We start from the raw sequence: 21,069 nt of genomic DNA on the forward strand, positions 1-21,069 counted from the left end.
TTGTCTGCTTATCTAGGAGTGTTTCACTATTTAATACTCATTTTAACATACCACTTTTGTGTTTTCTAGCAAGAACTCTCTGCGATCACGTCTTTTCACTTAAGGATACCATACCATATATACCATACCATACCATATTTAGGAGACGGGATAGTCGTTTTGGTAAAGTACGGCTTTGAGTTCGTATAGTTCCCTGGATCTGTTATGGTTGTCAGTGAGTCTTGTAGAACGATGTATGAAGGAATTCAGAACGGAATTCAGCTGGGCAGGATGATGATAGGACTTGGCATTGATGAGGTAGCGGTTACTATGGATAGGTTTTTGGTAGACCGTGTGTGAGAAGGAGTTGTTGGACTTTGTGATGTGAACTAGCTAAGCTAGCTGTTCGCAAATCAGATCAAGCATCATCTCTTTTCAAACACCACCAGGAAACAGGCCACACAATAAGTTTAGAAAACACCAAGACCATTGCTACGGAGAAATATCTTCTGGCCAGGAGAATTCGGGAAGCAATCAAAATTGAAAAATGTCACAACTGCCTTAACAAGCGAGATGATTCGCAGAGACTACCACAAACATGGAGAACATTGTTGTCACGCAAGATACCTGAAAATAACTAAGGTAGCCGGTCAGGCAGGCCGGATACCTGCTACAACAATATACATATGGGCCCCGAACAACAGAGTGACCAGGACCTCGACAACCCTGCCCACCAATACATGGCGAGCAAGGAATTGTCTACACTGACCGTGAAAAGGCGGAAGCATTCGCGGACAACTTCGAAAGGCAGTGCAAAGAGAATGACGTCCCGTTCACAGACGAGGTAGAAGAAATAGAAAACCAGGTGGAAAGAACGGTACGGAGGCTTAATCGACGGACAGATAATGCGCAACCCCTGGCCCCGACATCGCCTGAGGAAGTGAAGGACATTCTGAGACGCCTTATCACCCGGAAAGCACCAGGCCCAGACAATATAACAAATCGAGCACTGAAAGTGCTGCCACGAAAGGGTATAGCAGCCATAACCAACATCATAAATGCTATACTCAGACTGCAACACTTCCCGTATCAGTTCAAAGAGGCAACGGTAATCCACATACCAAAGCCCAAGAAGAACCACTTGTTTCCAGCGAACCACCGGCCAATTAGCTTACTGCCATCCGTAAGCAAAGTGGCGGAACGTGTCATCCTGAAGAGACTAGAAGAACAAACCAGAGAGTTAGGGTTTTAGATCAGAACACTCAACAGAGCTACAAGTCCTGAGGGTAGTGGACTCTGCGACAGAAGGCTTCAACCTTGGCAAAGGATACAACACCGGAGCTATCTTCTTAGACGTCTCCAAGGCGTTTAACAGAGTTTGGCATGACGGGCTACTGGCCAAGATGAGCGATTTTGGATACTCAAATGGTAAGATTAATTCAGTCTTTTCTAGCTGACAGGCGATGCCGCTGCAAAGTAGCAGACGAATTATCAACAGTTCGACTACTGGAGGCAGGAGTCCCGCAAGGTGCAGTCCTTTCGCCACACCTCTACTCCGTATACACGGCAGACGTGCCCAAACCAGAGAACAACTTTAACAAGTTGGCGCTCTACGCGGACGACACGGCCCTGCTGGCGAGATCTAGGAGTCAAGCACTCGTTTCGAGGTACCTACAACAACAGGCAAACAGATTGGAGGAGTGGGCTAACCTGTGGAAGATCAGTATCAACCCTGACAAGAGTCAGGCGATACTGTTCACTCGCAGGTTCGTACAACCGGAAGGCAACGGCATCTTCAACGGACAAGAAATTCTCGGGGTCATCCTAGACAAGAAACTAACATTCCAGTACCACGTACAGCAGAGAATAGGAATAGCCAAACAGGCCAGAAGACGCCTGGCGCCGATCATAAAAAGAAGTAGTAACATGGCACTGAAAGTCAAGTTACTAATGATCAGAACGATTCTAATGCCAATAATACTGTATGCATGCACTGCCTGGGGCCAGTGTGCGCAGACATACAGAAAGAAGATCCAATCATTCATGAATGCGAGTGTAAGGGCCGCTGTAAATGCACCTCACTATATACCAACTAGATTCATATACAGAGATCTAGACCTGGACCCGCAATATGTGGACGTGTATATGAGAGAACATGCAGAAAGCACGTTCGATAGAATCAGATCGCACTTAAATCCAGCGTTCCGCGATCTACACGATGCGTTGAACATGGATGACCCCAGGTTCCGAGAAAGGGACAAACATCCAAGGCCAACGAAGCAGAATCAGAGACCGCCCCCACGAGTCGCCGTAAGGCGACTCCGGTAAGCATACTAAATAGACTTTCTTTCAGCAAGTTCACCGCAGAACAACTCGACCGCGATTCTAGTACTCTTATTAAGGAACGCCCGGCATTAAAAGTAAAGCCGCCGGTTAGTTTTTGGGGGCCCCCATGCGTAAATTCAGTTAGGAATAGAGAGATAAAATAATAATTCGATAAGAAGGTAAAAGCACCTAAAGGCTGACTTTCTACCAAAATGAGGATAGATGTCAATCTTGCTGAAGTGCCCAGCAGTAAGTTGAGGACCGCTCGGAGAGCGGGGGTGGATGGAGTGAGGTAGTAGGTTCTCCTCGCTAACAAATGAGGGGGGAAGCTCCTACTTCAGGGCACTCAACCCGGTGGGGGGGGGCATGGGGGGGGCAGAGTGACCAGTGCGAACTTGAAGTGAAACACACCAAACTTAGAGCTAGTAATGAGACTTGGGGACAAGGGAAATTACGACCTCGTCCTCGAGTCGACCTTCAGGCACTCTTTCAATTGTATTGCTAATTGCATATGCAGGAAATTTTCTGTGAAGATTCTTGCACTGACGCCTGTCGGATATAATCATCGACATAACCTTAATCTAGACTGCTAATCCCATATAACAACAACAAGTTTCATGACATTTCCAAATCACATGGGCGTATCGCAGGAAAGGGGGATTTTTTAAGGATATCAAGTGAAATACTTGGTTTTCTGCGAAACAAAAATGAACATTTGTATTATAAAAAGTACTCTGTATGACTGTTCCTGTTATCTATTGGCGAGTAGTAATAATAATAATACCGAGCAAAGCTCGGTCACCCAGGTAATCATAACATAAACATAAGTATGTTGTATGTTATGTTTTTTTTTTCAATACTTTGTTCTATAATAAAAGTAACTATGTGTTTTTTTAATTTATTCTATTTTTTATAAAACTTTTAATATTGTGATACCTTGATACTTGTCGTTTTCATTAACTCCTTTGCTTTTATACTTATAATAGCTTTTTAACAATTGCAGTTATGACAAATTTGCTTCAAGTCTTTTTTGTTTTTTCAATTGTCAATAAAAAAATAGAAAATAACAATTTTTTTATTTTGGCAACGGTAATCTATTTTTTTGCCTATTAAGGATAACTTCACCAAAGGAAAAAAATGCCAGGGATTTAGTTTAATAATTATGGGAATTTTTATAATCACTTTCAATTCAGAAAAATTTATTAATTAACAATTTTATAATTAACGTTAAAATTGGGATAGAAATTTTTTGACTGCGGATTATTGTTTATTCACATACGGGAGTCGGGACTATTTTTACGCAAATTTATTGATCTTTTCAAATCTTTTTTCAAATTTGCAAAATTTTGAAAATTTTCCGAGATATCAAGAAAAAACTAAAGCCCCATTTTTTTTCACTTAAATGTTTATCGGCGCGTTTTCGGACCCTTCTTTAAACTTTCTAGGCAAAAATACGAATCGAATGAGACCTTGGTCGTAATTTTTGGACAGGGCTGAAACATGTCACCAAAAAAGAGCTAAATCGAGTACATGTGAACCAAACTAGTGTAGGTATATCTGAGACTGGCTTCAACGTTTAAAGTTCATTTCTTGATTTGAAAATATCACCATTTGCGTCTTATATCTAAGAATGAATTCATACATATCCTGAAATCTATTGGAACTCAACTGTTGGTTTTCATCTGGAAGTGCTCTTTTGATTCTGAATTCCTCAAAGTTTTTCTAAACCAAAAATTAGAGTTTCGAATAATAAAATTAATATTCAACAATTTTTATTATAGATTAGTCTTCATCATTGAAATGACTAGAAGTCATAATTGTGATCATAAAGTGATTATATCAACATGGTAAAACTTTATAGGGATTCAAAATTCCATTGGGATCCATCATAGCCTTCAACTTTTTCATCAGTGCAATAGATTCCTTACTTTTGGAAAAGTGAACATACTTCGTCTTTTTGAATCCTATCCCGTGTTCAGCGCTCACGCTCCCTCTCAATTTTGAAGTGTATTCAAATACGAATGGTTCAATTTTATCCAGCATTTCCTGGCTGAATTTTCTGGTCGTAACATTAAGATGAATGTTTCCGTCACCTAAAAAAACATTGCAGAATTTATTTCAAGAATAGTTGGTCATCATTTTGAGAAAGGAAAAATTAAAAATATATGGGAAGAAAATATGGAAGTCAAATATAGTGAACAATCATCGGAATGCATAGCAGTTTTCCTAGACCTCGCTAAGGCCTTTGACACAGTATTACACGAAATTCTACTAAACAAATTGAGTCACTACGGCATTCGTGGTCTCGCACAAATTCTCATGTCCAATTATTTAACAAATAAAGTCCAGAGAGTAAAAATTGGGAATGAGATAAGTACGGAGTCAATAGTGAAAATCGGGGTGCCTCAAGGAACAATGTTGGGCCCAATACTTTTTCTTGTGAACATGAACAATATAGCAAAGTGTTGGAGTTAGCAGATCTGTCTAAATTGACCAACGGAGTGGAAATGAAATACAGCAGTGAAATACTCAATTGCAAAGTTATTAAAAAAACGTTTGGTATTATAGGACATGCATTGTTGCATTTTATAAATACAGCTTCGAGCACTGGCAGATTCCCGAAGGAGCTCAAGACCAGTGTCTTTGTGCCAATTCAGAAAGTCCCTAACACAAATAAATCCTGGGAATTTAGACCCATCAACACTTTTCCTTGTATTGAAAAAATATTAGAACTCGCAGTTTATAATCGACTTATTGAATATACATCATTCAAGTGAGTCTGCATTACAAGTCACAATATCAAAATGGAAAGAATCAATAGATAAGGGACATTATACCATAGCCGTATTTTTAGATCTTAAAAGAGCTTTTGAGACAATTAATCGCCACATATTACTAAATAAACTGCAAAGTATTGGTATCAGGGAAACTGTTTTGTTATGGCTGACTGATTATTTATCACAACGCAAACAGGTAACCAAAATAAAGGATTTAGTGTCATTAGTGTTATTTTCGGGGTACCTCAGGGGAGTGTTTTGGAACCTATATTATTTTCAATCTACCTGAATGATATAGATACCGTCCATGGTTGTGATTTCATGAACCTTTTTGCAGACGACACTTTGTTATCAATTTCAGTACGAGTTAGCAATGATATTCATTTTCAAACTAACACATAACTTGCTTTCAACTTATTTTGAAGAATTCAAATTCAAAATTCAAATTTCACATTCCTAGAACTAATTTGACTAGTACGATGAAGTCTATTTTATAAAGGTTTGAATGAGTATAACAAACTCCCACTTTCGTTGAAAGATTCAATAAATGTTTTCCAATTAAAAAAAAAACTCATGAACTATATAAAATATCATACTTGATTTTCGTTTTTCTGTTTGGTAATATATTTATTATGTATACCCTCATGTTGAAACCATTCTGGAATCATTGAAAAATGGTTTTTATTTTTTCTTTCTTCTATCATGTCATCATTTTTGTTATTTATGTCATTTATTTATATATTTTCAAAATAATGTATGTATATTAGGATGTCCTAAAGAAATCAATAAATATTATTATTATTATTAAAAATAGACACCTTATTTGTTATGCTGGGAGGATGTTGAACACACAATGAAACAAATTTACAGAATATATATGCATAGTTGAATTTAAATAAGCTTACCCTAAATATTAATAAGACTAAATTTGTTGCCTTTACACCAACGGTCAATAGTCAACCACACAATTTGTCTTTGAAACTACACTCTATAACCTGTCACAAACATGTATGTGGGTGTTCTACTATTAAAAAAGTATCATCAATTAAATGTTTAGGGGAAGCCCTAGACCAACACATACGATGGTCTGATCATATCATGCATGTAAACAAACGCCTTAGAACACTTATACACAGTTTTTATTCTGTAAGAGACATCCTCTCCAGAAAACAACTCATGATGCTCTACAATTCCCTAGCCCAGGGGTCTCCAAACTACGGCCCGCGAGCCAAATCCGGCCCGCCAGTGTCATCAATCCGGCCCGCGACAGCCATTGATTTACTGTCATCAATCTGGCCCGCGACAGCCAATGATTACCTAATTGTTGTTACTATTGCTGTGATAAGTTGAAGAAGAAAACACAGAATGATAATTACTCGGTTTTATTTACTTGCAAGGTAAAACTTAACGACAGAAATGATGACAAAGAAAACTCAACTTAAGTATCTAAGTTTAAGCATATTAATAACTAACAAATAATTGAAATGAATCACAGTAAAACAAAAACACTAATGAGATTTATGTAATTGTGATTTTCCACCGACAATACTTTGTAGTTGTGGATCAATTTTACTTGTACCAATTATCAAAAGAGATTTAAGATACTCATCGGTTAATTGAGATCTGTAAACATTCTTTGTGTACTTCATCTTGGAAAACGTTTTCTCACACAAGTAAGTAGTACCAAAAACAGAAAATGACCCACGAGCAAATTGATGCAAATTATCAAATTGTTCCAGTGGAAGACTCTTATAAAATTCCAACAAAGATGAATTTTGATATTTGTTCTTAAGCATATCACTGCACCGTAAATCAATAATTTCCATTTGGACTTCCGGAGCCAGGGTTTCAATGTCAGAATTAAAAGGATTTTGAAAAAGCTTAATTTCATTCGCAATGACATCAAAATCTGAAAAACGAGTATCAAAATTTATCTTCAAAGAACTCAAAGTTTCGATTGCAAAATTGACGGGAAATTCAGTCTCTGTATGCGATTGAAATAGTATTATTTTCTGCCTGAAGGATTTGGTATTAGTGTATAAATCAAGGAGAAGCTGATTTTCTCCTTGCAATCTCAAATTCAGTTCGTTCATATGATTTGTCAAATCGACATAGAAGGCTAACTTCTACATCCATTCACTATTTTCAAAATCGGCAAAAGAGCGCTGCTTCTCATTTAAAAAAATTTCGATCTCTGCTCGAAGATCAAAAAAGCGCTTAAGGACTTTCCCGCAACTAAGCCAGCGTACGATATGGTAAATCATTTTCTCCAATCTGTTGAATAAACTCGCGAAATTGTCGGTGATTCAGCCCAGTGGATCTGATGAAGTTACCAACTGATATGACTGGTTTTAGAACTTCAGACATATCCAAACATTTTCCGCACAAGGACTGTTGATGAATGATACAATGTAAGACTAATGGTTTTGAACCACCATCATTTTCTACAGCCTTTGACACAAGTCCACAACTCCTTTATTTTTACCATCCATCCATTAATGGCATTTAAAATATCTGCAACTCCCTTAAAAATATCTGCCTCAGTTGTCGTGCCGTTAATACTATCAATATCAAGTTCTTCATACACTTCATAGCTTTTATCTACTCCGCGAATAAAAATCAACACCTGAGCAGTATGTGACACATCTGTTGACTCATCCAATGCTAGAGGAAACCACTCATGATGTCAATTTTTGTCAGACAGTTGAGATGATATATTTTCTGCGATGTCTTGCACCCTCCGAGCCACGGTGTTTGCTGACACACTGACACTTTTAAATAAATTTACCTTTTCGGGGCATATTTCTTCGGCTACTACAATCAAGCATTCTTTTATCATTTCTCCATCGGTGAATGGTTTGCCACGTTTTCAGATTTCAAGAGCCACACGAAAGCTGGCGCGAGTTGCAGACTCTTGTTCAGTATTCGCTTTGGTAAACAAATATTGCTGCGATTTGAGTCCGCGTTTCAAAGCTCCAAATTTTTCCTTCCGCAAATTTCCTGTATACTTGGAGTAACTTTGAAGATGTTTCGATTCATAGTGTCGTTTAATGTTATAGTCATTGAGAACAGCTATGGTTTCATTACAATTTAAACATAGCGCCTTATTACTGGACTCAATCACAAAATACTGAAACTTCCATTTTTATTGGAACGTTCTGCATGCACTGTCGATTTTTCGCTTCTTTTCCATACTAACAAATCACACATAAAAACAATAAGTCAAATCCAAATACTTTTATTGGCGGGTGTTACTTTATTTCACAATAGACAGTTTCGCTTCCTTCGCCTTTCCAACGCAGACTAACTCGCAGTTGCGCCGCTAGCCTTTTTATATGCATTCATTACTGCCTTCTCGAGGTGATCGGAATACACTAGCTAGAACCAGAACTTTCTCGAACCAACGCGGTAATTCCAACTATTTAATTACGCCTAATGCCACCTAGCGGGTAGCTGAAAAAGATGGTATATAGTACCACTACTCGCCACTAGATGTCGTTAAGTGTCACAATACACAATAATAATTGAAATGCAAAAAAGCGTAAGTTTTCTTAAGTCACGCACTTTGCGACTATCCTAGTCTAGAAATATAGTTGAGGGCAGAAATTGACCCTTGGAACAAACTGAAAAAATAATTATGGCCCGAAGGCTTCAAAGTTTGGAGACCCCTGGTCTAGACAGTGAATTATATCCAACAGACAGAGGTTGTCTCGCAGATGTTACTATAGTTACACAATTACTCACCTACATGACCATACCCACAAACTCGCTGAGCAATATCTCCTACTCTTTCTCTCAAAACTGGTACTAAAGAGTAGAAATGTTTTGTTGGGAGGGAGATGTCATATTTGAAAGCGTACCCATCCTTCATAAGCCCTTCTGTAATACTCTCCCTCAGATCCCAAATAGCCTGTAAATGAGTCCTTTGATTATCATCACTAAATAATTGAATTTCAAATAGATAATATTTATATTTTCCAGTAATGTCCCCAGTAAAAATAGGACATCATCAAACAGTTTTGGAGACTGTGTGAGAGCCATTTTCCGGGTTCTCTGGCCGTTTCGTCTACTACTGTTATAGGCATTATCAAAGGCGATGTAACTCAGTTGTTGTTCCCGTTATTACGACAGCATCAACTACGATGTTCGTATTTGACTCGGGTTTTATATCATTATTAGTGGGCATGGTTTGGTTTCTCTTAATTGGACTACCTTTCATTGTTCGTGTACCTGCAGGTCAGGTAGTCAGATTTTTTTGAAGTCCGTTACCTTTTCATTTGTATAGAAATTATCCCCTACACAAATATTACAATAATCTATTGTTCAATTCTTCAATGACTTTTGATGAAATAGGAAGAATGAAAATTGGCCGACAATTTTATTTTTCATTGGGTTCTCCACTTTCAAAATAAGGGTGAAATTTTTGCACGCAATTTCTGAAATATATTTGTTTCAAAAGATGTATCAATAATTTTTTTCATGAGAGGAATCAATTCGTATTTCACTATTTTGACAACTTTTACTTATGAAATGATGAAACAACAAAAAATTAATTGGCATTCGACAATTCAGGTCATGCAAATGTAAAAGATGTGGAAATCTTAAATTGTAAAAAGTTAAAATGTAGTATACAAAAATAAAATGCAAAAAGAGTAAAAATGGTAAATGTTGAAATGAAAATGTAAACATCTAAAAAGTATAAAATTGCAACAAATGTTAGGCTGTGAAATGTGCCATTATTAGGCATGATTTTACAATATTAATAATGGAAGAATCTTATACAAATATTTGGCTAAAAAATGTTCCAATTTACTAGTTCCCATTTTAGAAGGTAGTTTCAACAGTGTTCTTACGTGGTATAAATAATTTTAGTGAAGAAGGAACACTTAGTAATGCCTTGCCTGGGCTAGGTGTTCTGTCATCGTATATGGTTATTGAATAATTCTGTTTGAAATCTGTCTTTCCGTTAATCAGCTGTCGCCCCCATATACAAACGACAACTCTCAGAAGTTGAGAAACTTGTGCGAGCTAAGGACTAACGAGGTCTTACCTTTATACTTAATTATAGGTATAATATCAATAAATACAGTTTAAAAAAAACAAAAAAACACGCTTTTAAAGAACATCGAACTAAAAAGTTGAAAATAATTTTTTAAATAAGCTTAAAACAATAACGAACGAAAAATACTAGTATTATTGTGGAAAAAGCGTTGCTAAAAAATGCGTTTGTTAATTAACAAACGCATTAGCGTCATGATTTTTAGAAAAAAAAAATGGTTTCTTAAAAAAATTTCTTTGTTGCTAAAAATGCGTTTGTTGATTAACCGCATTAGCAACAAAGAAATTTTTTAAGAAACCATTTTCTTTCTAAAAAACATGATTTTTTTCCATTAACATAATGCAAAAAAAAAATTCGAATTGCTTATAAACAATGTATTTGTTTATGATAAATTCATCAACAATAGCTGTAAAAAATTTAAAAAATATATTAATAATTAGTTTTTAGCCATGAGACATTGAAACAATAAAAAATTAGAAAAAAAATTTGTAATGTATTTTTTATAAAATTATAATTTTCAATTGTCAATAAAAAAATAGAAATTAACATTTTTTTTATTTTGGCAACGGTAATTATTTTGTGGCCTATTAAGAATAACTTCACCAAAGGAAAAAAATGCCAGGGTTTCAGTTTAATTATAGGGATTTTTATATTAACTTTCAATTCAGAAAAAGTTATTAATCAACAAATTTATAATTAACGTTAAACTTGGGATAAAAAATTTTTGACTGCGGATTATTGTTTATTGATATATCCCAACATTTCATGAATTTTTTCATTCCTCAATATTTACATTTAATATGTTTAAATGATTTTTTTTGTTTTTATGTCAGAGTGACGAAAGGCGCGCGGAAGCCAGACTACCCGCTTTTGGCTCTATTTTCAGGGCTCTGTAAAAATTATAAATACAGTTTCGGGAGTCGGGACTTTTTTCACGCAAATTCATTGATCTTTTTAAATCTTTTTTTCGAATTTCCAAAATTTTGAAAATCTTCCGAGATATTAAGAAAAAACTAAAGCCCAATTTTTTTTTCACTTAATTGTTTATAACTTTTGTAATTTTTATCAGCGCGTTTTCGGACCTTTTCTTAAACTTTCTAGGCAAAAATACGAATCGAATGACACCTTGGTCGTAATTTTTGGACAGGGCTGAAAAATGTTACAAAAAAGTACATGTTAACTAGACTATAGAATTTGAGACCTCAAACTTTATCATGTTGTTTGAGAGGAATTTTACATTCGTGAGCCGTCTGTTGAAGATTTATAATACTAGTGTCTAGAACTTAAAAAAATTATTTTTGACAATAAATCGGACTAGAAAGTGAAAAATAAATATAGTTTTGAATAACTAATACGCTTTCAAAGAACATCGAGCTAAAAAGTTAAAAATATTTTTTTAATAAACTAAAAACAATAACAAACGAAAAATACTAGTATTATTGTTAAAGAAGCGTGGGCGCTTTGTGCCATATTTTTGTATATCAGGCGCCCGTCGCTTTTTTCACAATAATATCAGTATTTTTCGTTCGTTGTTGTTTGAAGCTTGAATAAAAAAAAATTCAACTTTTTAGTTCGATGTTCTTTAAAAGCGTGTTTTTCAGTTTTTTATAAACTATACTTATTTTGTATAAACTTAATTCTGTGAATTGAATTGTATTTCATGATTGTTTCAAATAGTATGATTCTAAACACTCAATCATCTACATTCACTGTCTTACACTTACCTTCATTTTACTAGGTTCGTTTGTGGTAGTTCCATCTAGAGCCAACCCCTCCTCCATGACATCCTCCAAAAATTTATTCATCTTCTCTTCATCGTGTTCTTTATTGCTGCCATGAGTTTCAACAAGCATATAGAAAGGGTGTATGCTCAAAGGCGATTTCAACTTCAAATTTTCCGTTACTGACTCCAAACTCGATTCGTCAATCATTTCGCATGAAGACAGAATTTCTCCCAAGTCTTTTTTTGCTTTTTTCAATATTTTCAATACGTTTTCGAATGACTTCAAACCTAAAACGCAAACTCTAGAATGACCATAATTTTAAAACCATACGATTTCAACAAACTATATGAAAAGAAGAGATTGTCAAGTAGCGGAAGTTTATGGTTTTAATGTGAATCATCTAAGGATGAAGATCTTTTACCTAGAAAGGCTAAATTGACAGCTTTCGGTTTTGGTGGACATTGTATGGCTATTTTGGTTATAATTCCGAGGGTTCCTTCGGATCCGATGAAGAGATGTTTCAAGTGGTAGCCAGTATTGTCTTTCTTCAGGGTGCTCAAACAATCAATTATCTCTCCATCTGCTTTAACCTATACAACAAAATAAGTGAACGTCTCCAACATTAATTCATCATGTCTTCATGTAGGACATCCAATTAGGATATCTTTCTACCGTATTCTACTGGTAGTTGTCCATTTATAAGTCAGGATGATTACTAAGATGAGAGAATACCATGCTTCATGTCTATATTGACTAGGGTAAGTAATACCTTCATCATCAACACCCATCTAGACTAAGCCAAAAATAATAACTGAACTAACTGTATTTTTAGTCTAATCAACAAGTTCAAAAACATGAAAATGGAGATGAAGGTCCTAAAGAAATGAGCGATAGCTCATTCGATTCGGAATCACCTCTAGAAAAATGGTTTTGAAGGATTTTGGTGCAGGTGAAAATTGCAATTGTTATGAACAAAATAAGATTAAAAAAACTGGTATTTAGTTTTTCGTTAATGAGTCAAAAAATATTGATATTTGAGCAATTTTGAAAGAATCTCGTTAAAGAGGAGGAAATTTTCGATTAAAAAGTCATGACTCTCGAAACTGTATCTCCATTATTTATAATTTTAATTTGACGTTGAAAATAAGGTTCAGCGCGGCTGTTACGGCATGCGCGACCTGCCGCTAAAGAGAGTTTATCAAAAGAAATAAATTTTTTATAACATAAAATGTCATTTTGAAAATTTGAAAAAATTCTAGTATCTTCTTAACACTTGAATGAATCTAGTCCCGTAGATAAAAAAGTTTCATCACCATTTTTCAAAAAGTTATTCAATTGTTAACTAACAAATTTTCTCCCAATCTCCGTTGGCGTAAATAATGGGATAAAAGGTATAAATAATTGGCCTATAAATTTTAAACTTCGTGAACCCATTTTGATATATACACTGTGTCCGTAAAGTATGGAACAAATTCATTTTTAGCTGAACAGGTCATTTTAAGAAATAATCCTGAAACACGTCGATTTTTGATGTTAATTTACCGTATTTTATAATAATAATCTAATATACAGGGTGAATTACGTTCGAGTAATGACGTCACCGTCATTTTTTTTAAATGGAACACCGCCATTTTGTCTCAATTTTCGGATTACTCTAGCTGAGCTGATTCCAAAAATGTATCACATGTTGATTCCAATTGGTACAGGGTGGACAAAAATACAGTAGTTGTGTGTGTGCTAATAAAGTAACGCGTAACATTCTTTAGTAGGTAAATTAACAATATTATCAAAAATACTTATTGTCTAGCGGCAATTGGTTTAAATTTAACACCCCATAGTTTGCTACATGTTTAGAGTAATACAAATGAGCTGTTTCCAAACATGTTTGGTACTTGTGGTCTAGCAGACAGAATATGAAAGAAATTATTTCTTATCTACATTTATAAAAAACATAGTCGTCTAGTTTTTTGTGAAATATCATTATTTGTTTAGTCATTTATTGATGTTCAGTGACAGTTTAGAACTACAATATTTTTGGTATTCGTGAATATTCGAATGATTGTTTGGATTTAATTGGAAGCAGAAATGGAGTTAAGTGTAAAATAAATAATTGAAATATTTATGATGATTGGCTATGGAGATAGATCGCGAACTCAGATAGAAGAGTGCAATTTGTTCAATGATAAATATCCAGAAAGACCTATAACGCGTTCAACAGTCAGTAAGCTGGAAACGAAATTTCGAGAAACTGGTACGGTTGCAAATGTACGCAAATCAGGTCGTCCCCCTGCAAATGCTGATACAGCATTAGATGTTTTACTGAGTTTTGAAGAAGATGCGCACACTTTTGTTCATAAAATTAGTCGCGAAATCGGTGTTGGCAAAACAACGTTACACAAACTATTAAAGCTTGAAAAATGGCATCCTTATAAAATCAAACTTGTGCAAGAATTAAACGAAGATTATCCCGATAGACGACTCCAATTTTGCGAAGAAATGATGGATGAATGTCACCCTCTCTTGATACAAAACATTATTTTTTCTGATGAGTCCACTTTCACGTTAAATGGTGAGGTTAACCATAAGAATTGTAGATACTGGGCAAAAGAAAACCCCCACTGGATGCGTGAGCATCATACACAATACCCTCAAAAGGTGAATGTATGGGCTGGAATTGTGCGAAATCGAATCATTGGACCCTACTTTATCGAAGGTAATTTAAATGGGGCAAAGTACCTTGAGTTTTTAAGGGGGTATCTCGTACCTACTTTACGTAATTTATTTCCCAGCAGACGTAATCCAACAGGATGGTGCACCTCCATATTATGCTGTAGATGTTAGAAGGTACGTAGATGAAATTTTTCCGAACAGGTGGATTGGTAGACGTGGACCCACTGAATGGCTAGCGAGGTCACCAGATTTAAATCCTTTGGATTATTTTCTGTCGAGCCATGCTATTTATAAAATGAAACCAGCAAATATTGAGGATGTACAAGTGAAAATTCGAACAGAAATAAACAATATTACGCCAGAAACCATACAAGGTTCATCAAGAATTTGTACACCATTTGGGTTACTGTCAAATACAGCAAGGGCTGCAGTGCGAACATTAAATATAAAATCATGTATTCCAGCATATTCTGTCCGCTAGACAATAAGTATTTTTGATAATATTGTTAATTTACCTAATAAAGAATGTTACGCGTTACTTTATTAGCACACACACAACTACTGTATTTTTGTTCACCCTGTACCAATTGGAATCAACATGTGATACATTTTTGGAATCAGCATAGCTAGAGTAATCCGAAAATTGAGACAAAATGGGGGTGTTCCATTTAAAAAAATGACGGTGACGTCATTACTCGAACGTAATTCACCGTGTATATTAGATTATTATTTTAAAATACGGTAAATTAACATCAAAAATCGTGGTATTTCGGGATTGTTTCTTAAAATGTCCTGTTCAGCTAAAAATGAATTTGTTCCATACTTTACGGCACAGTGTATACTTCATACGATCCTGCGATAAAAGTTCGGGGTAGAACAAAGTAGCTGCAACAAATATGCTTGCCGTTCCAATCTTACTCTACTCGTTTGGAGCAGTGAAGTAGACTCGGGACGTAAAGACCCGAAAAATGATGCATCTCTATAGGAGTTTGCATCCCAAATCGTCCCTTCCACGGTTGTACTTCCCCCGACAACAGGGAGGTCGTGGACTTTTGAGTTTGGAGTGTCTACATGACAGAATGGTGCTGGATACAGCCTGTAAAGTCGTCAGGAGTTCGGATCCCCTTCTCTGCATGATCCGTGACCATGAGAGAGCAGGAATTGGAGCATTTCTCTTTAGGGCAGCTGCCCGAGCAGCCGATGAACTTGGTATAGTTTTCGACACTGGACGAGGTGACCACAACTCTGTCACCGAGTTGGAACCTGACCTTCGCTTTTCTCAGGTCGAGTGGGCTGAAGTCGGAAACTGAGGGGTTCATCATGGCTTGCCAGGATGGTGTCTTCAATACCTTAGTCTACCGCAGTCGCGTAATGGGTATAGAGGTTCCTGACATAAGGTGCAGGGCCTGCCGCGAGGCGCCCGAGACCCCAATGCACTTGCTATCAGCATGTCCAGCATATGCGGTCTCAGCCTATATCCATCGACATAACGCGGGCCTAAGAGTGCTATATTACCATCTACGACACTCTTACGGTATGAATGAGACACCGGTGTTGCCCTACGCTCCGGAGGATATTGAATCCGTTGTGGGGAACGAGAAGTGCCCCGACAGTTCCGATGACCAGATCTGTCGAAGTTTGTGCTGATACTTGCCGCGGAGAGAATTTTTCACTGCTGTTACATCTTGTAAGTGGCGTTGTTCCACCCCGAGGTAAGTATACGTCTCTTCGGCATCCAGATGATGTAGGTAGGATGCTTCCATCTACGAGCTGCACATCCTCTCCGTAGTCCCCGCATCGTCCTCTTTTGAGATAGACCACTGCACATTTGTCTATTCCGAATTTCATACCGATAGCATGCGTGTACTCTTCCACCACTCTCAAGGACTGATGGAGATCCATCTCTCCAGAGGCATAAAGTTTAAGATCATCCATATAAAACAAATGTGTGATCTTGTGCCTCCGGTTTCCGGGGGGCCACAGTTATACCCTCGAGTGTTTCTGAGCGCAACGGATAATGGCAATAGTGAGATGCAGAAGACAAGGGGACTGAGGGAATCACCCTGAAATACACCCCTTCTGGAAGAGATCCACCCTGTTTGGACTCTTGCTTGACCAGATGTTATGGTGAAGCAAGTTCGCCAAAGTGGTATCAGTTGTTCAATGCATCTCACTATGTTGTCGGGTACCGCAAGGCATCTGAGCAAATGCAAGATGAGCTCATGCGAAATTGTATCAAATGCCTTACGGTAATCGATCCAGGCCATAGAGAGGTTACGCTTATATTGTATCGAGTCCTGCGTTACACGTCTATCGATGAGCAGGTTCTCTTTACATCCATCGACTCCTCTCTTCGACACTCTCTGCTCATATATCCGTTCGAACACTCGGTCAACTGCGGTGAGTATTCATGTATATAAGATGCTCGTGAACAACTTATAACACAAATTCAAGCATGTTATCGGTCTGTAATTCTTAGGAATCAACAAATCGCCGCTCTTGGGGATAAGAACGGTCCGCCCCTCGACAAACCAATCCGGAATCGGCTGCTCTTCATCCAGCCATGAGTTAAAAACTCTGGCCAGATGGCGGTGGGTACTTGGTAGTTTTTTCCACCAATAAGTGTTCATCCCATCTGGGCCTGGAGCAGCAAAGTTCTTGGAACCAACAAGGGCCCTTCGAACGTCATCCGGGGTTATCGGGTTGCGCAGTTCATTGAGCTCAGGCTGTCGAAGCTCTCTGTTGAAAGCTTCGAACTGCGCTAGGGCTGGAGTTTCTAAGTTGAGCGGCTGCGGGTGTTCATAGATATCCTTCCAGAAGGATTCCACCTGATCAGTGGCCGGCGGATTATCCACAACACATGGAGGCTCTTGGAATAAGCTAGAAGGTTGCCGCGGAACCTAAGGTTTTCCGTGATACTTCTCGCTCGCCTCACTAGTGACTTCTTAGCAGCCACTAGCATTCGTATCCTATCAAGGCAGTGCTGTTTGGTGGTCAACAGCATGCCTTGACTTAAAGTGTGATGGATACGTCGTAGATTGGCGGCTATTCGTCGCACTGTGGGCTTGAAAGGCCTATTGGCCGCCTTGCAGTCCATCACACATTGGATACGAGACGCGTGTTGTCTCGCCGACGTGATCGTCGGCGTATTATTATCATTATAATTTTTTTTCCACCGTAGTATGCGCTGGTCTGGCTCTATAACCCGATACATTCGGGAGGGCGCGCCAGCATTATCAACCAATGACCACTCCCCACACCGTGGAGTAAGTGATCATTCGGTCCGAGACAAATCAATTATTATTATTATTATTTATTATATTGGAGTGCAAAAAATCATATCACACCTAAAAAGTTTCAGTAAGTGGAACAACAATAGCAAATACAGGTATTTACGTTTCCATTGAATCCGATATCCTTTGAATACGTTCTGGTTATGAGAAATGAGAATTGAAACTTCTTATGTTTCATATTACGAAAATAAAAAAAAAATAGCAACACTCACTGCCTCCACCCCCAAAACAGTTCCGTGGAGATTTCCATAGCGGAGTAACCTTAAACCTCCGGCATTGGTGGAAACATTACCTCCAATATGACAAGAACCTTTGGCTCCCAAATCTAGAGGCATCATCAAATTCTTTTCAGCTAGTTGGTTATCAAGATGTTCCAAGATGCAGCCTGCTTGGCAAACCAGAGCACCTAAAAATATGTCCCTCTTAGAAACAGGAAAGTACTTCAAGTAAACTTGGTCAAAATTTGACATATTTCGAGAATAATAATAGTTGTAGGGGGGTACTGTATCCATCAACACCTTGAAATTCCCGTCAAAATATTTCACATTGATGAGTAATATGCCTGACATATGAAAAAGAAACAATTGTTTCTGAAACCTTGCAACTTGGGAAGGTAAAACCGACAATTTCAGATCAGCACCAAGTTTTTAAAATATTTCTGTCGAACTTACAACGTACCCACCTGAGGTTTCATCAATGCTCATGACATTGTTCATCAACCCAGTCCACAATACCACCTCATCAAAAACTGGAACAGAACCACCAACTAAGCCAGTATTACCACCTTGCGGGCATACAGCAACACGATTATCGTTGCAGAACGACAATATTTTGGAAACTTCCTCGGTAGTTTTTGGTTTCAAAACGCACTGACTATACCCTGAAATTAAACAGAAAAAAGTTTCATTCCACCTTCGTGACACCAGCAAATGTTGAATCATAGTACCATGGTACACTGAATTGATAGTTTCCACAAATGTATGGCAAATTCATCTCTGCCCAAGATGAGTTTTTGTTGATTCCATTGATCTGTACCAATATCATAAATGTGAAAGATTAACTTGACGCAACACAGTAAGCCATTACGCGTCGCGTCTACCGTAAGACGACGGGGCATTATGCCCTGGAGAAAAATAGAGGTTCAAAGATTGCTTTGAATTTCGTCAGTATTGAAGATGGAAACCCGAAGTTTCGGGTTAATAAAAAAATTTTGAAACTTTTGTTTAAAGGTGTCATCACTTATACGTCCTGCGCGGCGAAATGAGTTAGTTGTACCAATTGTCTATAGTTGCGTACTATGAGACTAGCAGTCGTCAATATTCAGAGATTTGTTGTTCAGCAACAATTCCACCCCAAGGAGATTGCCATCAAGATAGGTAATCAATGTAACACTTTTCTGCTTCTACTGCCGAAAGCATTCTCCTCCTTGAGCAAAGACGATAGAAAAAGCGATGTGTATGCGGAAAATAAATTCATGGTTTGAACTATTCTTCAGGCTTCGTGGAATATCATCTACTGGATAGCATCCTCAAGGAATATCTACATGATGTTGATATCATTTATGTGCGTGATCATCAAAAGAAAGCCTTTCTGGATGACAGACTGCACCTTTTCAGTATACAGTGTGTCCAAGATAAGGATCCTAAGCATGGGAATCTCAGTACCTGTTGGAGATACAGCTTAGGTTAAATTAGGAAAAAGTTGTGTTCTTTAAAGCTTATTTACATGCCGTTTAGAAACTTGAAGAATTTTCATGGCCTGCTGAGATATTTGGGAAAAACGAGAATTTGACAATATAAATTTTATTTTTTTCTGACTTTATTTGAAAAGATATCAAAAAACGAATAACACTTTTCCATTGGCACTTTCAAGGTACTACACGATGGTATTTTTAGTTTTTATATCTGACGTTTCGTTTTCAAAAAACCATCATCAACTTTTATTTTTTTAAATAGCCCGAAAAAAAAGTACACCCTGTATCTGATTCCATTTTTTATTACGAATTCAACGATGTAACACATGCCATTGTTTTCATTTTAGTTTAAGGGAAAATTGCATTTTTTCTATTTTCAAAATGTATTTTTAAGTAGGTTAATAATGATTTTTTTAAAGTAATGAAAACAACAAAGAAATTAACGCATTTTTTATTTAATTCAAAGGAGCTGTTCAAACAGGTTTCCGTTATTTTCCAAACATAAGTATGATCTTCTAACTGTAGAACTTAAAACATCACGTAACATCTCTGGTGTAATACTGTTGAATGCGACAGTTACACATTCTCGTAACTGCTGTTCAGTTCCAAAAGAATGTTGGTAAACCCGGTTTTTAACAAAACCCCATATGAAGAAGTCCAGAGGAGTTAAGTCAGGGGATCGCGCTGGCCAAGAACTTCACTGAAGGTTCCAATCCACCTTCCAGGAAATCGCTGCGAAAGATACTCTCGAACTTATCTAGAATTATGTGCAGGAGCACCGTCTTGTTGAAACCAACAGTTATTGACCTGTGCCAGTGGTAAATTATCTAAACGGTCTTCTACATAGTTTTGCAATAAATGATGGTATCGTTCGGCGGTCAAAGAATTATAGTAAAAAAACGGACCTAGTATTTTAGTTCCTAAAATTGCACACCACATATTAAACCCAAAACGTTCTTGATGTCTTGATATTTTCTTAATACGCGGATTTTGCTGAGCCCAGTAATGCGTATTGCGGCGGTTGAAGATACCATTACTAGTGACCATACTTTCGTCGGACCATATTATTTTTGAAGGGAAATTATAATCTTCTTCACACGCGCGTGTATACCATTCGCAAAAATTTCGGCGCCGTTCGAAATCCCCTGGTTTAAGTCCTTGGCAAATCCTAAATTTATAGGGGTGATATCTATTTTTACGCAAAATAAATTGAGCTGTGGATTTGGCTACTCCTACATTATTTTCGATTTGCCTAGTTGATATTTCAGGATTCTCAACAACTGCTTGTAAAACATTATTTTGGGCTTCTTCTGATGATTCCTTTTTTCGAGATAAAACAGGCTTTTTAAATGAACCACATTCTTTTAAATTTCGAGTCAGCTCTAAGAAAATGGACTTACATGGCTGCTTTCTTTCTGGATATGTATTAAGATACATTGCTGCTGTATTTACAGTATTTTTGTGGCACAAAATGTAGCACGTTAGCATGTCAAACTTTTCTTCATGGCTATAATGCTCACCCGGCATATTCGACAATAATAACACAATA

At 37.2% G+C, this 21,069-nt stretch overlaps 1 protein-coding gene across 3 annotated transcripts in view; it reads right to left on the bottom strand.

Moving 5' to 3' along the window:
* Positions 1–4,059: 4,059 nt before the first annotated feature.
* The window catches only part of LOC111514684 (D-2-hydroxyglutaric acid dehydrogenase), a 183,898-nt gene continuing 166,888 nt past the window's right edge, over positions 4,060–21,069 (bottom strand). For all 3 annotated transcript variants that reach the window (XM_074174056.1, XM_074174055.1, XM_074174054.1), the window contains exons 4-9: positions 18,510–18,707; positions 18,040–18,233; positions 12,286–12,454; positions 11,865–12,151; positions 8,826–8,991; positions 4,060–4,397 (exon numbers count right to left, since the gene is read on the bottom strand). In XM_074174056.1, the coding sequence (XP_074030157.1) occupies positions 4,144–4,397; positions 8,826–8,991; positions 11,865–12,151; positions 12,286–12,454; positions 18,040–18,233; positions 18,510–18,707 (1,268 nt within the window). In that variant the 3' untranslated portion in view covers positions 4,060–4,143. The remainder of the gene's footprint in view (positions 4,398–8,825; positions 8,992–11,864; positions 12,152–12,285; positions 12,455–18,039; positions 18,234–18,509; positions 18,708–21,069) is intronic.

The sequence above is a fragment of the Leptinotarsa decemlineata genome, unplaced genomic scaffold (assembly GCF_025532065.1).
Source record: "Leptinotarsa decemlineata unplaced genomic scaffold, Ldec_3_MD MMD2_tig00000505_RagTag_RagTag, whole genome shotgun sequence".
Lineage (NCBI taxonomy): Eukaryota > Metazoa > Arthropoda > Insecta > Coleoptera > Chrysomelidae > Leptinotarsa > Leptinotarsa decemlineata.